At 41.5% G+C, this 17601-nt stretch overlaps 1 protein-coding gene across 3 annotated transcripts in view; it reads left to right on the plus strand.

Moving 5' to 3' along the window:
• TTBK2 (tau tubulin kinase 2) overlaps positions 1-17384 on the plus strand; it is a 164055-nt gene extending 146671 nt beyond the window's left edge. For 2 of the 3 annotated variants that reach the window (XM_080674759.1, XM_080674761.1), the window contains 2 exons: positions 497-1758; positions 14907-16928. In XM_080674759.1, coding sequence (XP_080530885.1) covers positions 497-1758; positions 14907-15369 — 1725 coding nt within the window. In that variant the 3' untranslated portion in view covers positions 15370-16928. Of the gene's footprint in view, positions 1-496; positions 1759-14906; positions 16929-17266 lie in introns of those variants that run through there. The other variant, XM_080674760.1, reaches the window with a different exon arrangement.
• The last annotated feature ends 217 nt before the right edge of the window (positions 17385-17601 follow it).

A 17601-nucleotide genomic window follows, 5' to 3' on the forward strand; every position in this document is an offset into this window, starting at 1 on the left:
AGAAAGAAAGGCTGTTAATAGAACCTGGTAAGAGTCTTATCTATGGGAGTGGGGCCATGTGACAGGAGCTATGACCAAGAGTGGTAGAATGTCCACCTGCAGTCCCTTGGGGAGGGGGCAGAGAGAATTAATACCCAGACCCTTATCTCCACAAATTCAGATTCTATGTTGGTGCTGGCCATTGGGCAAACCCAGAAATCAGAAGGCAAGGGAGCCTGGGATAGCACAGTCTGCAGAAGTCAGTCTTCCAGAACACAAAGCAGGCTAAAGAAATGCAGGGATGAACCTCGAAGAAGACTGTGCTGTATAGTTCCTGAGCTTGGGTGTCATGTATTTTTATTCAGAATTGTTCATTTTAAGTATGAATTAGGCAACCCCGGCCAACATACGTGTTCCTCTTATAAATTAGAATTTGAGGTGTTAAATCTCAAATCCTGCATCTTCACTTATATTCTACATTATTGCATTTTAACTTTTTTTTCTTCTCTCTCTCCAGATTACAATTCCTCGACCTTCTGTGGCATCTACACAGTCGACTTCAGGAAGCTTTCACTGTGGTCAGCTGCCAGAGAAGAAGGACCTTCAGCCTATGGAGCCCACTGTGGAACTTTATTCTCCAAGGGAGAACTTCTCTGGTTTAGTTGTGACAGAGGGAGAACCTGCTAGTGGAGGAAGCAGAACAGAGTTGGGGCTGCAGATAGAGCATATTGGTCCTGACATGTTACTCAATACTAGAGAGTGTGAAAAATCTCAAGACCTGGGACCAGAAGACCTTCCTGACCATAACAGACTGGCTGTGAGAGAAGCTGAGAGTCTCCCTAGGGAAACTGAAGAGAAAAGCCTGCTAGGGTCAGATAATGAAGATGAAAAGTTAAGTAAAGGGCAGCATTATATTGAGATCTCCTCTCTCCCAGGAGACTTAGAAAGGGATCACTCAGCAACTACTGAGCCTCTTGATATGACAAAGACACAGACTTTTAGTGTGATGCCAAATCAAGACAAAAATCATGAGATAATGAAACTTCTGGCAGTTGGAACTTCAGAAATTTCTCCAGGAGGCATTGACCCACATGCTGAAGGACAGATAGGCCAGGTGGCAACAATGCAAAAAAGTAAGATATCTAAGGATGATGACATCAAGAGTGAAGACTTGTCCGGTCTTCAAGGGGACCTCTCTACTTTTTTGCACCAAGAGGGTAAGAAAGAGAAAATTGACCCTAGAAATAGAGAGCTATTTAATAGTGTTTCAGAGAGTGAACATTGTCCCTCATCCCGGAAGGATGTGGTTAGGTCATCCTTCGTAACTAGACACAGCCGAATCCCTGTTTTAGCACAAGAGATAGACTCAGCTTTCGAATCATCCTCTCCACTCTCTGCAAAAGAAAAGCTCCTCCAAAAGAAAGCTTATCAGCCAGACCTACTCAAACTTCTGGTGGAAAAAAGGCAACTCAAGTCTTTTCTTGGGGACCTCTCAAGTGCCTCTGATAAATTGCTGGAGGAGAGACTAGCTACTGTTCCTGCTCCCTTTTCTGAGGAGGAAGTCTTCACTCCCTTTTCAAGACTGGCGATAGACGCCCCCCTGAGCAGGTCAGCTGAAGATAGCTTTTTGTCACCTATCATCTCCCAGTCCAGAAAGAGCAAAATTCCAAGGCCAGTGTCATGGGTCAACACAGATCAAGTCAATAGCTCCACTTCATCACAGTTCTTGCCTCGGCCACCACCAGGAAAGCCACCCACGAGGCCCGGAGTAGAAGCCAGGTAATGCTGTATGCTCTCCCTATGTTAAGTGTATAGCACTGTTTGTGTCTGCTTGACTCTAATATATAATATGTCAGAGGTTTCATTTCTTTGTTGCCTGCTTCTGATTGTCTACTTTCTTCCTTGCCTTTCCCAAGCCTTACAGCACAGTGTAGTAGAAGGGGTCAGATTGATCCAGGTTAATTTTTGGCTCTCCCACTTTCTTGCAGTGTGAACCTCAATTTCCCTGTCTATAAAATGAGTTGAACATTTGCCTCATGGTTTGGGGAGGATGAAATAAGGGAGTATATATCTAAAGCTTCTTGCAATGCTGATTAGCATGCAACAAAGGTTACTTTTCTTCCAGTCTGTTTTAACTAGATACTCAGTATTTTTGTAGCTTTGGTTAGTCAGAATCCTGTTATAACAGATGTCATTATAATGTCAAATTCTAGTGAAGAATAGTGTGTTCATCATTTGATGACTTGTTCCTGGTAGCACTACTGTTTATCTGATTATAATGAATTAAACAAACAAAAATCCTATTGGTGGTTTCCCTAGGTCTGATGCTAGATACAGCTATACATAATAAAGTTATTGCTTTAATATTTACTGTATGGTATACTTGTTTATTGAATTTCTCATGTATAGTTGACCATAGAGTCAATAGATTATATTTTGAAGAAGAGGAGGAAATATTGGGAGGTAATAAACCAGTTAAGAGTGCTTTCCTTGGAGCCATTACTCACTTTCACAGAGTAGAATAATGGTCTATACTCTTGGAGAAGAAAGAAGAAAAGGATAGTCTTTTAACAAAAATAAAGTGAAAATCAAAATACTAGGTATACCGGTTAATAATGCGGATTTTTTTTTTCAATAGATGGAGTTACACATATGTTGATATATATGTGATTTGATATGTATGCTATTTTGTTGTATTGACAACAAGCTTCAAAACTTATGTCAAATTTTCTGAAGGTGTTAACATCATATATATTTTTACGCTTAAAAATGTCGAATTTCATGCCAAAAAAGGAGCATTTGCAGGAAGTTTTAATCCATTACTCTATTTTGAGAAAACTGCTGTTGAAAGTTATTGTATACTTCGGGAAGGTTATGGTGAACATGCTTCATCTCAAGATACTAGTGAACACTGGTTTAAATGCTTTAAAAGTGATGATTTCTATGTGAAAGACAAAGAACATCCAGGCCAACCGAAAACAAACTCAAAAACAACTTGCAGAAAGATGAAACATTGCTCAGCAAACAATTTCCGATCGTTTACAAGCAATGGGAAATATTTTTAAAAATATATATATTTTTATTGATGTCAGAGAGGAAGTGAGAGGAATAGATAGAGAGCAACATCAATGATGAGAGAAAATCATTTACTGACCGCCTCCTGCACGCCCCTCGCTGCGGGGGGTCGAGCCTGCAACTCCGGCATGTGCCCTTGGCTGGAATCGAACCCCAGACCCCTCAGACTGCAGACTGATGCTCTATCCACTGAGCAAAACCAGCTAGGGCTGGGAAAGATTTTAAAGGAAGGAAAATGGGTGCCACATCTACTGAACGAAACACAAATGGAAAACCAAAAAGTCACCAGTAAAATGTTGCTTCAACGGCAAGTCTTTTTTGCATCTGTTGTGGAGCGAACGCGAGTGAACCACCACTGGAGTCCAGACCAAATTAAAATTTGGGGAGCCTTTATTAGCCAGCCGGCAACTTTGCCTTTCTCCACACAGGGAGTCCAGGGAGCAGCCCCGACCCTTTGTGCAGGACCACTTTTAAGCACATTTATCACATCTTGTTTTTGCAGAACAAGCAATTTAAGACAAAACAGTTTCTCTTAAGTAATGTCAGGGTCATGTTATTGATGACCATGTTATTTACAGGGTCATCCTGTTCTTCAGAAAGCTGACAGTGTTCTATCTTGCAAGGCTATTTTGTGAGGTGCATCTGGGATTCAAGGCTAAGTGGACTAGGAGCAAGCATGCTCAAAAATTTCTACTCTCTAACATTACCCACTGGTTTTATGTACATGAATCAAATCATTGACTCTTTTGGGTCATTGTTGGCGAGTGAGTTATATTAACCCATGAGGACTATAAGCTTGATAGAATTAATTCTCTGCTGAATAAAGTCAGTGGGCCTGTTTATAAGATAAGGGCCTGGAATGAGGGCCAGGACTAATCTTTAGAGGGTCCGAAGAGTCCTGGACTCTCTATTTTGCCTGGGCTGTCTTAAGCCAGGTGTGATGAAGCCACGTCGAGATCCCGTCGACCTTGAATGCTGTGGGGGTGGTCCTTTCCTGGTAGGAGTCAGTCCTTGTGTGGCAAATTTCTTTATCCAAACAGAGTCACCAGGGTGGAAGGAGGGACCGGATCAGACATGCTTCTGGACTGCTTTCTGGGTAGGCTGTAAAGCCTGTAAGAACTTGAGTAAAGATTGGTTATGGATTTCAGCTTTTCTAGATTGGGTTTCCATGTAAGCTGGTGAGGTGGGTAGGTCAGGGTTTGGAAGAGTCACTAGAATCTGTAGAGGCCCCACTGGTTTTAGGGCAGCCTCCCGGGCTGCTTCATCTGCAGCCTCATTCCCTCTTGCTTATGGGGAGTCCCCTTGTCTCACATAGGTAGAGATGGAAAGACTTAATTACATCTGGTAGTGCTAGTTGGCCCATCGTCCTTGCTCTGCTCATATCTGTCTGCCTAATATATTACCTCAAGGATCCTGGCTCTGAATTATTTTAGGGAAAATGGACGTCGGTGGGCTCTTCTAGCTACTTCCTGCTGAGGTGGGTCAGAGGTTTCTCTCAGAGCCAAGAGATCCTTGCTGTCTGTCAGAGGGACAATGAGGCCTGGGCACAGAAGGAGGTGGGCTTGTGACCTGGCGGAGACAAACTGTAACAAATGGTCTGGTGGAAGGGAAAGAAAACCTTTCAGTTTTAATAACTTCTATTGAAATAGAATTTTTCTCCTCAAAATTACCCCCATGTTTATCAAAAGAGCTAACTCAAGACTAATTTATCTATTGTATTTAATTTGGCCTGATTGTTTGCATAAACATAACAAGAATGGTAACTGACTACCTTTGCTGGAATTTCATGATTGAATCTTAATGTGCCCCGTAGGGCCAGGAAACCAAGCCATCCAGCTGCCCTCAGGCCTGCCTGTAGTATCTGCTGAGTTAGGTGAAGTCCTCACCTGTAGTGGCTCTACCCGGGCCCATGCCCTAGGCTTCAAGGCCCATCTCAGCCCTCCTACTCATCGCGGCTCAGAGTGCGTGGGGGTCCCGCAGGGATGCAGAGGCGCCCTTATTGCTCCCCTTCTACTCTGACCAACCGCCAGTGATGGTAGGGCATGAGCCTGATGCTCCAGCACCAGCTATTTTCAGGGCTACCAAGCAGGATACCAGACTTTCTCCATGACACTCTTATTGGCTTCAAGTCTTCAGAGTTCAGGCAGGGCTCTTTAAAACATGATACCCCAGTCAAACTTTCTGGTTAATAAAACTACTATTGGAAACCGGTCTTACTGAATTTATGCAAAGAAATGTATTGCCATGATTTATTTATTTATTAAGTATTGCCAAACCGGAGGAATTGTATAAGGAGAAAAATATACTGACCTGCTTTAAGATAGAATTTTCCTTGCCAGTCCTTTATATGGACTTTCCAAAGTAATATTTTCTGAATGTATTATAATGAACAGTAACTGGTAGATTTCTTTTATCAGTCCCTCCCTAAGTACTTTGGCATAACTATTTACCCTCTGTTTAGGGAGGCAGAATGTAAATTATTTACTATTTCTGGCTTACTGGCCTGTATTATTTGATTTCCTTTCAACATTTCTCTTCTCCTTCTTATTACATACACAACCTTTATAAATTTTACACTTTCAAATTAGCCTTCAAACCTTCTTTCTGTGTCCTTTAAAAATGCATAACCATGCCTCAGACCTTCTACTCAGTATTCCTTATTCTTTGAAACCACAATCCTTTAATGATTCCTAAAAAGTAAACAGCCAGAATTTCTTAGATTAACATTTATGACTTAGACCTTCTGTGATAAAAACTAAGAGTAGGTAAGAATATTTCTTTTTGAGAGACAGATTTTTAAAACTTAAACTAGTTGTAACATTAAAGATATTATATCTTAAAGTTCCTTTGCTGAATATTCCACCACCACCCAAGAAGTACCCAGTAACCCTGCCCTGCCAGGCTCAGACAATGAGATTTTCTTTATGTGTATTGGAAGGGTTAAAAAGAAGAAAACGGGGCAGAGGAAGATCCACTGTGTTTTGACTGTAAAGCCTTGAGTTCAGCATAGTTCAGATAAGCAAGAAACCAAGGACGCCAGCAGAGCGGGTTGTAGCCAGCAAAATCAACAAAAACCTATCTCTCCCTGCTCTCCCCGCCAACGCTTCCCTCTCCCCTTTTCTGCATTAACCATTTACTCTGCCCTTAGCAGGGGAAATAAGGCAAGCGGTCTGAGATCCTGTATAACCAGGCTTTTTACACTTAAGGAACAGCTGCTCTCCCTCCCAGATTTTCCTTCTTTACTTCAAGGCCCCAGAAGATCTCAACCTTCACCACTTCTGATATCTCCAACCATCCCCTGTCCCCCAGCCTAGGGCTTCTCTATCTCATCAGGCTGAGAGTGAATTCTACCGCCTCTACCCTTTCTCACACCTGTTCCAGAGCAGTTTTTGGCTCTCTTCCTCCTCCAGAGACCCACTGTAAATCTATCAGGAAGGGCAGGCAGGTCGCAGTTCTCGGGACCACATGATCCTCTGTTTGCTAGCAGGGCTGAAAAAGGCAGCCTATAAGCAGTTAATTATGAGTAATCTTAACCCAACAAGCCTTTGTTTAAACTTCTCTGGATTGGCAACCTTCACAAATTTTATACCCTTAAATTAACCCTAGAATTCCAAAATTTTAAACTAATACAGCAAATTATAAATCAAGGAAAAGCAATTAAAAGTTCTCTACTGTCTTCCCCCTAAAACAGGGTTTGCACTGTCTTTTACATAGACTCTCACACTTACATTTATACACCAGACAGTCTGAGTTTTTTACTTCTTCTGGGGAGGTTTTTGGCAGTCCCAGAGCCACTTGGGATTGTCAGTCAAGATGTCTATCCAAATTTGGATATAAGGAATTTGGTCTGGGTGGCCGGGATTGTTGAAAACAGCATGGTGGACGTTATTTGCCAGCCCTGGATCGGTGGCCTCCTCCAGGGGCCACTCACTGGGATATAGGAAAGTCGGCCATTCCCGCTCACAAAATTTCCGTAAATCAAAAGCGTTAACGGAGGCTCTGTAGTCATCCGCTCGCTGCTTGAATTCCTGAAAATTTTTCAAAAAACATTGCAGGGGAGTACAGACAGAAGAACATGAAGCAGACTGACCCATTCTAATGATAGAGACAATTAGACCACAATAACACAGAATAACAAAGACAATGACAACCAACTGAGGATCACCGGGCACCGTCGTGCACCAGGATCTGGTCTTGGAAATAGCGCTGCATCCAGCCTTCCAGAGACCCTAGATGGGCACCCACAGAATCAGAAATAAGTTTCTTACCGGTAAGAACCAGATCCAGGCGGCTCCGATCAGGTCAATCAGGAAATTTAGCAGGCGGGGTCTCTGACCTCTACCAGTCCCGGGGCTGAGGAATGTCTCTCAGAGATCTCCCCCTGGGTTGGAGAGTCTGGGGACCCCAGTGGGCTCAGGTCACAAGACCAGTCAAAGGCTGGTTATCTTGCTGGGGCCTCCAAATGTTGTGGAGTGAACGCGAGTGAATGACCAGTGGAGTCCAGACCAAATTAAAAGTTAGGGAGCCTTTATTAGCCGGCTAGCGACTGCTCTGCCTTTCTCCACGCAGGGAGTCCAGGGAGCAGCCCCGACCCTTTGCGCAGGACCACTTTTAAGCACATTTACCACATCTTGTTTTTGCAGAGCAAGCAATTTAAGACAAAACGGTTTCTCTTAAGTAATGTCAGGGTCATGTTATTGATGACCATGTTATTTACAGGGTCATCCTGTTCTTCAGAAAGCTGACAGTGTTCTATCTTGCAAGGCTATTTTGTGAGGTGCAGCTGGGATTCAAGGCTAAGTGGACTAGGAGGAAGCATGCTCAAAAATGTCTACTCTCTAACACATTGAATTGTGACTGGCACTGAAAAGTGGATTTATTTTGAGAATCCCAAATGCACAAAAATCATGGGTTGATCCAGGTCAACCTTCAACATCCACTGCAAGGCCAATCACTTTGGAAAGAAGACAATGCTCTGCGTTTGGTGGGATCAGGAAGGTGTGGTGTATTATGAGCTTCTAAAACCAGGTGAAACCGTTAATATTGATCTCTACTGACAACAAATAATCAATTTGAACCACGCTTTGATCGTAAAACGACCAGAATGGGCCAGAGGACACGGCAAAGTAATTTTGCTTCATGATGATGCACCATCACACACTTCAAAACCAGTTAAAGACACGTTAAAAGATCATGCCTGGGAAGTATTAACCCACCCGCTGTATTTACCAGACCTTGTTCCTTCAGATTACCACTTGTTCTGATGGATGGCACACACACTTTTTGAGCAGCACTTCAAAATATACAAAAAAGTGGAAAATTGGGTCTCTGAATGGTCTGCCTCAAAACAAGAAAAGTTCTATTGGGATGTATCCACTAATTATCTGAAAGATGGGGGAAATGTGTAGCTAGCGATGGACATTACTTTGAAGAAAGCACTTTTGATGTTTCTCGTGATATTATCGTGTTTTCTATGATTACAAAATTCGAATTTTTAACTGGTTAATTGTTAATCTGTATTATTAACCGGTTAACAGTTAATCTGCATTTTTAACCAGTTAATAATTAATTTGTATTATGAACTGGTTAACAATTGATCCGAATTTTTAACCAGTTAATAGTTAATCCACATTATTAACTAGTTAACAATTAATTCGAATTTTTAACTGGTTAATTGTTAATCTGTATTATTAACCGGTTAACAGTTAATCTGCATTTTTAACCAGTTAATAATTAATTTGTATTATGTACTGGTTAACAATTGATCCGAACTTTTAACCGGTTAATAGTTAATCCACATTATTAACTAGTTAACAATTAATTCGAATTTTTAACTGGTTAAAAATGCGAATTTTGTAAGCAAAGAAAACACGATAATTTCACGAGAAACATCAAAAGTGCTTTCTTCAAAGTAATGTCCATCGCTAGCTACACATTTCCCCCATCTTTCAGGTAATTTGTGGATACGTCCCAATAGAACTTTACTTGTTTTGAGGGAGACCATTCAGAGACCCAATTTTCCACTTCTTCGTGTGTTTTGAAGTGCTGCTCAGAAAGTGCGTGTGCCATCGATCAAAACAAGTGGTAATCTGAAGGAGCAAGGTCTGGTAAATACAGCAGGTGGGTTAATACTTCCCAAGCAAGATCTTTTAACGTGTCTTTAACTGGTTTTGAAGTGTGTGATGGTGCATCATCATGAAGCAAAATTACTTTGCCGTGTCTTCTGGACCATTCTGGTCGTTTTACGATCAAAGCGTGGTTCAAATTGATTATTTGTTGTCAGTAGAGAGCAATATTAACAGTTTCACCTGGTTTTAGAAGCTCATAATACACCACACCTTCCTGATCCCACCAAACGCAGAGCATTGTCTTCTTTCCAAAGTGATTGGCCTTGCAGTGGATGTTGATGATTGACCTGGATCAACCCATGATTTTGTGTTTGGGATTCTTAAATCCACTTTTTAGCACCAGTCACAATTCGATGCAAAAAAGACTTTCTTTCATGCTGTTGAAGCAACATTTTACTGATGACTTTTTGGTTTTCCATTTGTGTTTCGTTCAGTTGATGTGGCACCCATTTTCCTTCCTTTAAAATCTTTCTCATTGCTTGTAAACAATTGGAAATTGTTTGCTGAGCAATGTTTAATCTTTCTGCAAGTTGTTTTTGAGTTTGACACACATCTTCATCCAGTAATGCTTGTAATTGTTGATTGTTGGTCTTCATACTTTTTCGGTTGACCTGGACGTTCTTTGTCTTTCACTTCGAAATCATCACTTTTAAAGCATTCACAAGTATAAACCAGCGTTCACAAGTATCTTGAAATGGATGGAGCATATTCACCATAAGCTTCCTGAAGTATTCAGCAGCACTTTTCTTCAAAATAAAGTAATGGACTAAAACTTCCCACAAATGCTCTATTTTTGGCATGAAATTGGACTTTTTTAAGGGTAAAAATATCTATGATGTTAACACCTTCAGAAAATTTGACATATGAAGTTTTGAAGCTTGTCAATACAACAAAATAGCATACATATCAAATCGCATATATATCCACATATGTATAACTCCATCTATTGAAAAAAATCCGCATTATTAACCGGTACACCAAGTACATTTACATGAAAACTAGCCCTTCCGAGATAATATAATAATAGGCCTCTTCCTGTTACAAGGATATCTGAAGCATATTAAAGTAAGATTCTAGAAAATTGGAAACCAAGATGGCGGCATAGGTAAGCACCTAAACTGCTGCCTCGCACAACAATTTCAAAACTACAACTAAAAGACAGAACGGACACCATCCAGAACCACAGGAAAGCTGGCTGAGTGAAAATTCTACAACTAGAAGGAAAGAGAAAAGCTCACAGAGAATTGGAGGTACGGCAAAGGGTTAGAGAGGAAGGGTGGCTGAGAGCCTGGCTGACTTTCTCTGGCGGAAGGGGGAAGGAAGCCCCCGAACGCACTGAACCCCAGTTCTGACTGCACTGAACCCCAGTTCCGGGCGAGCCCCTGGGGACCCACGCTCTTACGGGGGGAGTCTGGACTCTCAGGGGGAGACTCAGAAGCCGGGGAAGGCGGAGGACTGAAAGCGCGCACGTGCCAGTGCGCACAAAGACTGCGGAGGTTGCCACAGGCTTTCCCTAGTGGGAGTCAGAGGTTCCTGACTGTACTGGGCCCCAGTTCTGACTGCACTGGACCCCAGTTCCAGGCGAGCCCCTGGGGACCCACGCTCTTGTGGGGGGAGTCTGGACTCTCGGGCGGAGACTTGGGAGCCGGGGAAGGCGGAGGACTGAAAGCACGCGCGTGCCAGTGCGCACAAAGGCTGCGGAGGTTGCCACAGGCTTTCCCTAGTGGAAGGGAGTCGGAGGTTCCTGACTGCACTGGGCCCCAGTTCTGACTGCACTGAACCCCGGTTCCAGGCGAGCCCCTGGGGACCCACGCTCTTGTGGGGGGAGTCTGGACTCTCGGGTGGAGACTTGGGAGCCGGGGAAGGCGGAGGACTGAAAGCACGCGCGTGCCAGTGCGCACAAAGGCTGCGGAGGTTGCCACAGGCTTTCCCTAGTGGAAGGGAGTCGGAGCTTCCTGACTGCACTGGGCCCCAGTTCTGACTGCACTGAACCCCGGTTCCAGGCGAGCCGCTGGGGACCCACGCTCTTGTGGGGGGAGTCTGGACTCTCGGGCGGAGACTCAGGAGCCAGGGAAGGCGGAGGTCTGAAGGTGCGCACATGCGTGCAAGGGTAAGGCTGACAGGAAGCCAAGACTGAGACTCTATCCCATCCAAGCTGAGCACAGAGGCTATTGCAATTTGGCAAGTCTAATCCTATAAGGCTGTCTCCAGCACCGAACTTCTCCCAGCATAGACACAGCTGATCCTTACAGCCAACTGGCCTGGAGGTCAATTCTTCCCAGTGAAACCAACAACAATCAAGACTTAATTACAACAAGGCTGTACACACAGTCCACAAAGGGGTGCACCAAGTGTGTCCACCTCAGGTTAACTGGGGAGGCAGACCCACTGGGCCATATTGGAAACCTAGCACACAAATCTACCTTACCAACTCAGGGAAGCAGTGAAAATGCGGCCTCAAAGAATCAGATCACAAACGAAAGAAATGGAGGAAAACAAACGACTGGATATAGAATTCAAAACCACAGTTATAAGGCTTTTCAAGAATATTTTAGAAAAGGCCGATAAATATAACAAGACCCTCGAAGATATGAAAAAGGACCAACTAGAAATTAAACATACACTGACTGAAATAAAAAATATTATACAGAGACCCAAAAACAGACTAGAGGAACACAAAAATCAAGTCAAAGAATTGAAATACAAAGAAGCAAAAAACACTCAACCGAAAAAGCAAAAAGCAAAAAAGAAAATCCAAAAAGTTGAAGATAGTGTAAGACGACTCTGGTACAACTTCAAGCATACCAACATCAGAATTATGGGGGTGCCAGAAGAAGAGAGAGAGCAAGATACTGAAAACCTATTTGAAGAAATAATGACCGAAAACTTCCCCCACCTGGTGAAAGAAATAGACTTACAAGTCCAGGAAGCGCACAGAACCCCAAACAAAAGGAATCCAAAGAGGACCACACCAAGACACATCATAATTAAAATGCCAAGAGCAAAAGACAGAGAGAATATTAAAAGCAGCAAGAGAAAAACAGTTAATTACCTACAAGGGAGCACCCATACGACTGTCAGCTGATTTCTCAACAGAAACTATGCAGGCCAGACGGGAGTGGCAAGAAATTTTCAATGTGATGAATAGCAAGAACCTACAACCAAGATTACTCTACCCAGCAAAGCTATCATTCAGAATTGAAGGGCAGATAAAGAGCTTCACAGATAAGAAAAAGCTGAAGGAGTTCATCACCACCAAACCAGTATTATATGAAATGCTGAAAGGTATTCTTAAAGAAGAGGAAGAAGAAAAAAGTAAAGAGAAAAATTATGAACAACAAATACATATCTATCAACAAGTGAACCTAAAAATCAAGTGAATTAAAAACCTGAGGAACAGCTCTAACCGGTTTGGCTCAGTGGATAGAGCGTCGGCCTGCGGACTGAAGGGTCCCAGGTTCGATTCCGGTCAGGGGCATGTACCTGGGTTGCGGGCACATCCCCAGTAGGGGGCGTGCAGGAGGCAGCTGATCAATGTCTCTCATTGATGTTTCTAACTCTCTATCCCTCTCTCTTCCTCTCTGTAAAAAATCAATAAAATATATTTAAAAAATAAATAAATAAATAAAAAATAAATAAAAACCTGAGGAACAGAATAATCTGGTGAATATAATAGAATCAGGGGCATAGAAAGGAAGTGGACTGATAATTCTCAGGGGGAAAGGGGTATGGGGGGGTTCAGGAAGAGACTGGACAAAAATCATACACCTATGGATGAGGACATTGGCGGGGAGGTAAGGGCAGAAGGTGGGGTGGGAACTGGGTGGAGGGGAGCTATGGGGGGAAAAAGGAGAAATAATTGTAATAATCTGAATAAAGATTTATTTAAAAAAATAAATAAATAAAGTAAGATTCTATTTGTATCATTACACAGCAGAACTTGTTACTCTTACCTACAGAAAGTTTAGTTTTGACTTGCCCTAAGGTTTCAGGTTCAGGGTAACTAAACATTAGATTTAAAGTGCCAATGGGACAAGACTTCCATAGGAAGAATAGTGATGAGTAAACAGCAGTCATTTTATGAGATTTTCAAAAGGTGATTCTATGAACAATATTTATGCATCCCGTTTTTGTTTTTTTTCTGCTTGGCATCTGTGCTTCATAGAGATAGCATATCTGTGGCTTGAACTTCTTTGGACTGCAACAAACAAATCTTAATTATCATTCATTATTTAGCATTTTACGGTGTCCCCTAAAAGTAGCACTTAGTAACTAAGTCAAGCCTGTGGCATTGTGCCAGATATTAGAGTTGACTCATCTGGATACTCAGAGGGAACTCAACTTTCCTACTTAGGTCCTGGCACAGAGGAATTATTTTATTCCATTTCAGAATTTTCACTCTAAGATCCTTGAGAATAGACTTAACCCAAATGAGTTTCATGTCATTTTTCAGAATAAGTAGATGGTAGAGAAAGAGAAGGAAAGAAAATTCATAGAAAAAAATCAGTAATTTGTTGCTGACCCATGATGATGATGATGGCTATTTATGTACCTGCATTCTGTACATACTAATACAACCTTTAAGTTCTTCTCCCACTTCCTTCTGTAAGGAGTGGCATGTCAGCAGTTTGAGGTTTAAATTCTTAAACGGAGTGGATTTTAAGCTAAAACAGAAAAAAAACATTTAGGGCAAAGAAGACATTGCTATTCATATGAATACTTTCTAGATTTGGAGTTCTGACTTGTCAGTTAAAGAGGGGCAGTCAGTTCCCAAATTCAGCTCTCCTGAATCTCAGCCTTCTATCAGGGCAGAGACTGAGACCCAGAGGAATCAGTGAGGACTCTTTTATTTTGGAAACTATTAAAGAAGCTGAAATAACCTTTTTCTATAGTTCCTGCTATTGGTGAGCACAGTTTATGTTGAAAACTTACATTGTGGGGTTAATATTTGCATACAGTAGGTCCTTGGGTTACGTCGGAGATCCGTTCCTATGGCACTGCAATTTTCGCCGTTAGCCAGAACCCACCTACATAAGCACCTACGTCACTCACATGGAGCACATGCACAGCAGTAATGAAGTGAAACAGTAAAAAAAATTTAAAAGAAAGATAACAATTCCTGACCTTTACTTGTGGTAAATAAATGATAAAAAACATAAAGCACATATGTACATATGTCAAAATGACGTATGTACTTTTTTTTTTTAATAAATGGGAGATGGCGATGTAAATTTTTTTTTTTGCAAAATAAATAAATGGGAGATGGCAGTGTAACCACGAGACGACGTTCGACGAGTCCAACGTAACCCGAGGACTGCCTGTATATGTATGCAGAATTCCTGTCCTAGAAGCCTTAAACAAAATGTTAAGGCATTTTATGCTAGAGATGTTTTATTTAATCCTAAAATCAGAAGAGCAAACATGCCATAGGAGGAAGGGGACTAACAACACCCAAGTGCTTCTGAATGGCAGACCTCCAACTAAGTACTTCACTTGGGTTATTGCCCTTGGCTGCTCAGTAACGTGGTGAGATTGATAATATTCCCATCAAAAGCTAGGAGAGATTAACTAATTTGTCCAGGGTCATAGAACTGGTATGTAAAAGAGTAGCTGTATCCTGTGTTTCCTGAATTTTGACTCACATCATACAAATTATGATTGGGACTTTTATAGGCACACCTGAAATGAATTAAAATGAAAATAATTTTTCTCTGTTCTTTTAAGGCTCCGCAGATACAAAGTCCTAGGGAGTAGCAATTCTGACTCAGACCTTTTCTCCCGCCTGGCCCAAATTCTTCAAAATGGATCTCAGAAACCCCGGAGCACTACTCAGTGCAAGAGTCCAGGATCCCCTCACAACCCAAAAACACCACCCAAGAGTCCAGTTGTCCCTCGCAGGAGCCCCAGTGCCTCTCCTCGAAGTTCTTCTTTGCCTCGCACATCTAGTTCCTCACCATCTAGGGCTGGACGGCCCCACCATGACCAGAGGAGTTCATCCCCGCATCTGGGGAGAAGCAAGTCACCTCCCAGCCACTCAGGATCTTCCTCCTCCAGGAGGTCCTGCCAACAGGAGCATTGCAAACCCAGCAAGAATGGCCTGAAAGGATCTGGCAACCTCCACCACCACTCGGCCAGCACTAAAGCCCCCCCAGGGAAGAGTAAGTCAGCCAGTAAACTCAGCAGATAGGAGCCAAGCCGCATCTCCGTGAAAGGTGAAGATCTCCCCCCAAACCTGATGCATGTGTATCCCTATACTGTCTATTTTAAAAGTCTGTGTTGATTTTCTCTTGCAAAAGAAAGTAACATGATAAATTATTTATAAGGAGACATAAATATATGATAAGGAATTACCTAAGGCAGGCAGCAAGCAGATCAAGAATTAATGCCTTTGCATAGGAAGGGCAGTCTAGCAAATCCAAGAGGGAGAAACTGATTAAATGAACTTTCTTTTCTGTTTTTTAGCTGCTTCTAAAACAAAAGAGTCAAAGGTAGGAGATGGAATGGAATTTTAAAGGGTTTGGCCTCCTTATTCTTCACAGCTATCCTCAAACATTATATAGCAAAATTGAAAACTCCTGTTTTAATATTTTCATTCAAAACTTCTCAACTTTGGAGTTCAGAATTGCTCCAATATTAAAGTATGTAAGAAGTCTGTTGGTGGGGAGCCAGTGCTGATACACATATATTTAGCTTGTGTATCTATCTATATGGAGAGTTCACACCTTTACTTTGCCTCATTCCTAGTACCCTCCTTGGATTTCACATTTTTTTAAAGTTAGCATTTCTCACCTGATCCAGTCTCTCTTATTTTACCAGTACATTTTAATATGCTTTTAGCAGCATATGCTAATATTTTTCTTTGGAGCACCATGGTCTCAGTATATTTTTATTGTGAGAAATAACTGATGACACCTAGGTAATGGAAGGGAAAGTCTAAATAGAACTAGTTTGCAGGCTTTAGTGCTTTAGGGAGAGAGGGGCAGAGTGGGGGTTAATGCCCTTTAAGGTAGATGAACGCTCCTTCCCTGTTAGTTTCTTCCTTGTGGAAGGAAAACTGACCAGAGTAGACCTTGATTCCTTAATTCTTCTAGGTTCCAACTATTTCTAATGCCAACCTCCAAGATGATACCAAGGAAGTACAGTGCTGTGAAATATGACTTTATGCTTTTAGAGATTTAAAAAGAAAAGTAGAAAGAAATTAGGGATGTTGTTGAGACTTATCATCCGTAAACTTTGTATTTTATACATGGAGCCAGTTAGGAATGAGTATCTGGGGAAATAAATTTAGGTTCAATATTTATCTTTTAAAGTTTTTTTTACCAGCTTCTCCTGTGCTTTAGTTTGAACATTTGGGTTTCTTGACCTGATTTCTATGTAATCTCAATTTACAGAGCTATAAAGAGGATCATATTTGTTCTAATCGCACTCTTCTGCTAACAGGAATCAGGCAAAATTAAATCATAGTAGACTTTGAAAATGGGTTTTTTTTATACTCTGGTGTTTTTTGTGTTGTAAAGACCTTATTAAGGTCAGGTAAATTGGTCTGCTTGCTGTTGAAATTTGCCTTCTAGCAAAATCTGTGCTTTCTTTTTGACCTTGTGTTTGCTGCCAAACCTAATGTGGTTGAATTTGGGGGGGGAAAGAAATATATTTTCTCACCGAGTGAACATATTCTAATGCTGCATCAAAGTTGCCCTGAAGCTGCACTGAACTTACCTTGTTCTCTTTATCTGTGTTGAGCTTTCTAAAAAAAAACAAAAACAAAAAAATGTACAAAAAAAACAAACCTCAAAACACTATTGAGGCATATTTTGACTCCCATAAGAATTGTAGCATAGTGTGGAAACTTAATTTCTCTCTGGTTTCAAGCACTATAGGGGAATGCAATAGATAAGACATATTTGCTGTTTACCTAAAGCAACTGTAACATTGGAAGACCCATCTTTCTGTATTATATTGTATAATAGTTGCTATAACACTACTTGCATGTCTTCATGGTAAATTATATAAATATTTATAAAAATATAGAGAAACATATGCTTATATAAACTCATTCTTTCTCATTCTCCATTTGTAATTTCAAGATCACAGGTGGAGAAGTACCTTTTTACTGTGTGCCTCGTGTACACTTGGGCCTTGCCTGTCTTCATTTCCTGAAAATACGTTCTTGGCATTTGACACTGAAGATTCTTCTTGCCTTCCTTGCGTATAATTGCAAGGGTTGGCAGTCTTTAACAGGCCAAGATAGGCTGATTTTCACTTTTAAAAATATTTTAATAGGGGAAAAATTACTGGGACATGCTTGTAATACTGGTTCAAAGATTTGTCTCGTTAATTACATAATGCTGTTCTTATGGTTACAGTGGATAAACTGGGATGATAATCATAGGTCTGATGAATCGATTTTTAAAAAATATCC

This window comes from Plecotus auritus, assembly GCF_963455305.1.
Source record: "Plecotus auritus genome assembly, chromosome: 1".
NCBI classification, from domain to species: Eukaryota; Metazoa; Chordata; class Mammalia; order Chiroptera; family Vespertilionidae; genus Plecotus; species Plecotus auritus.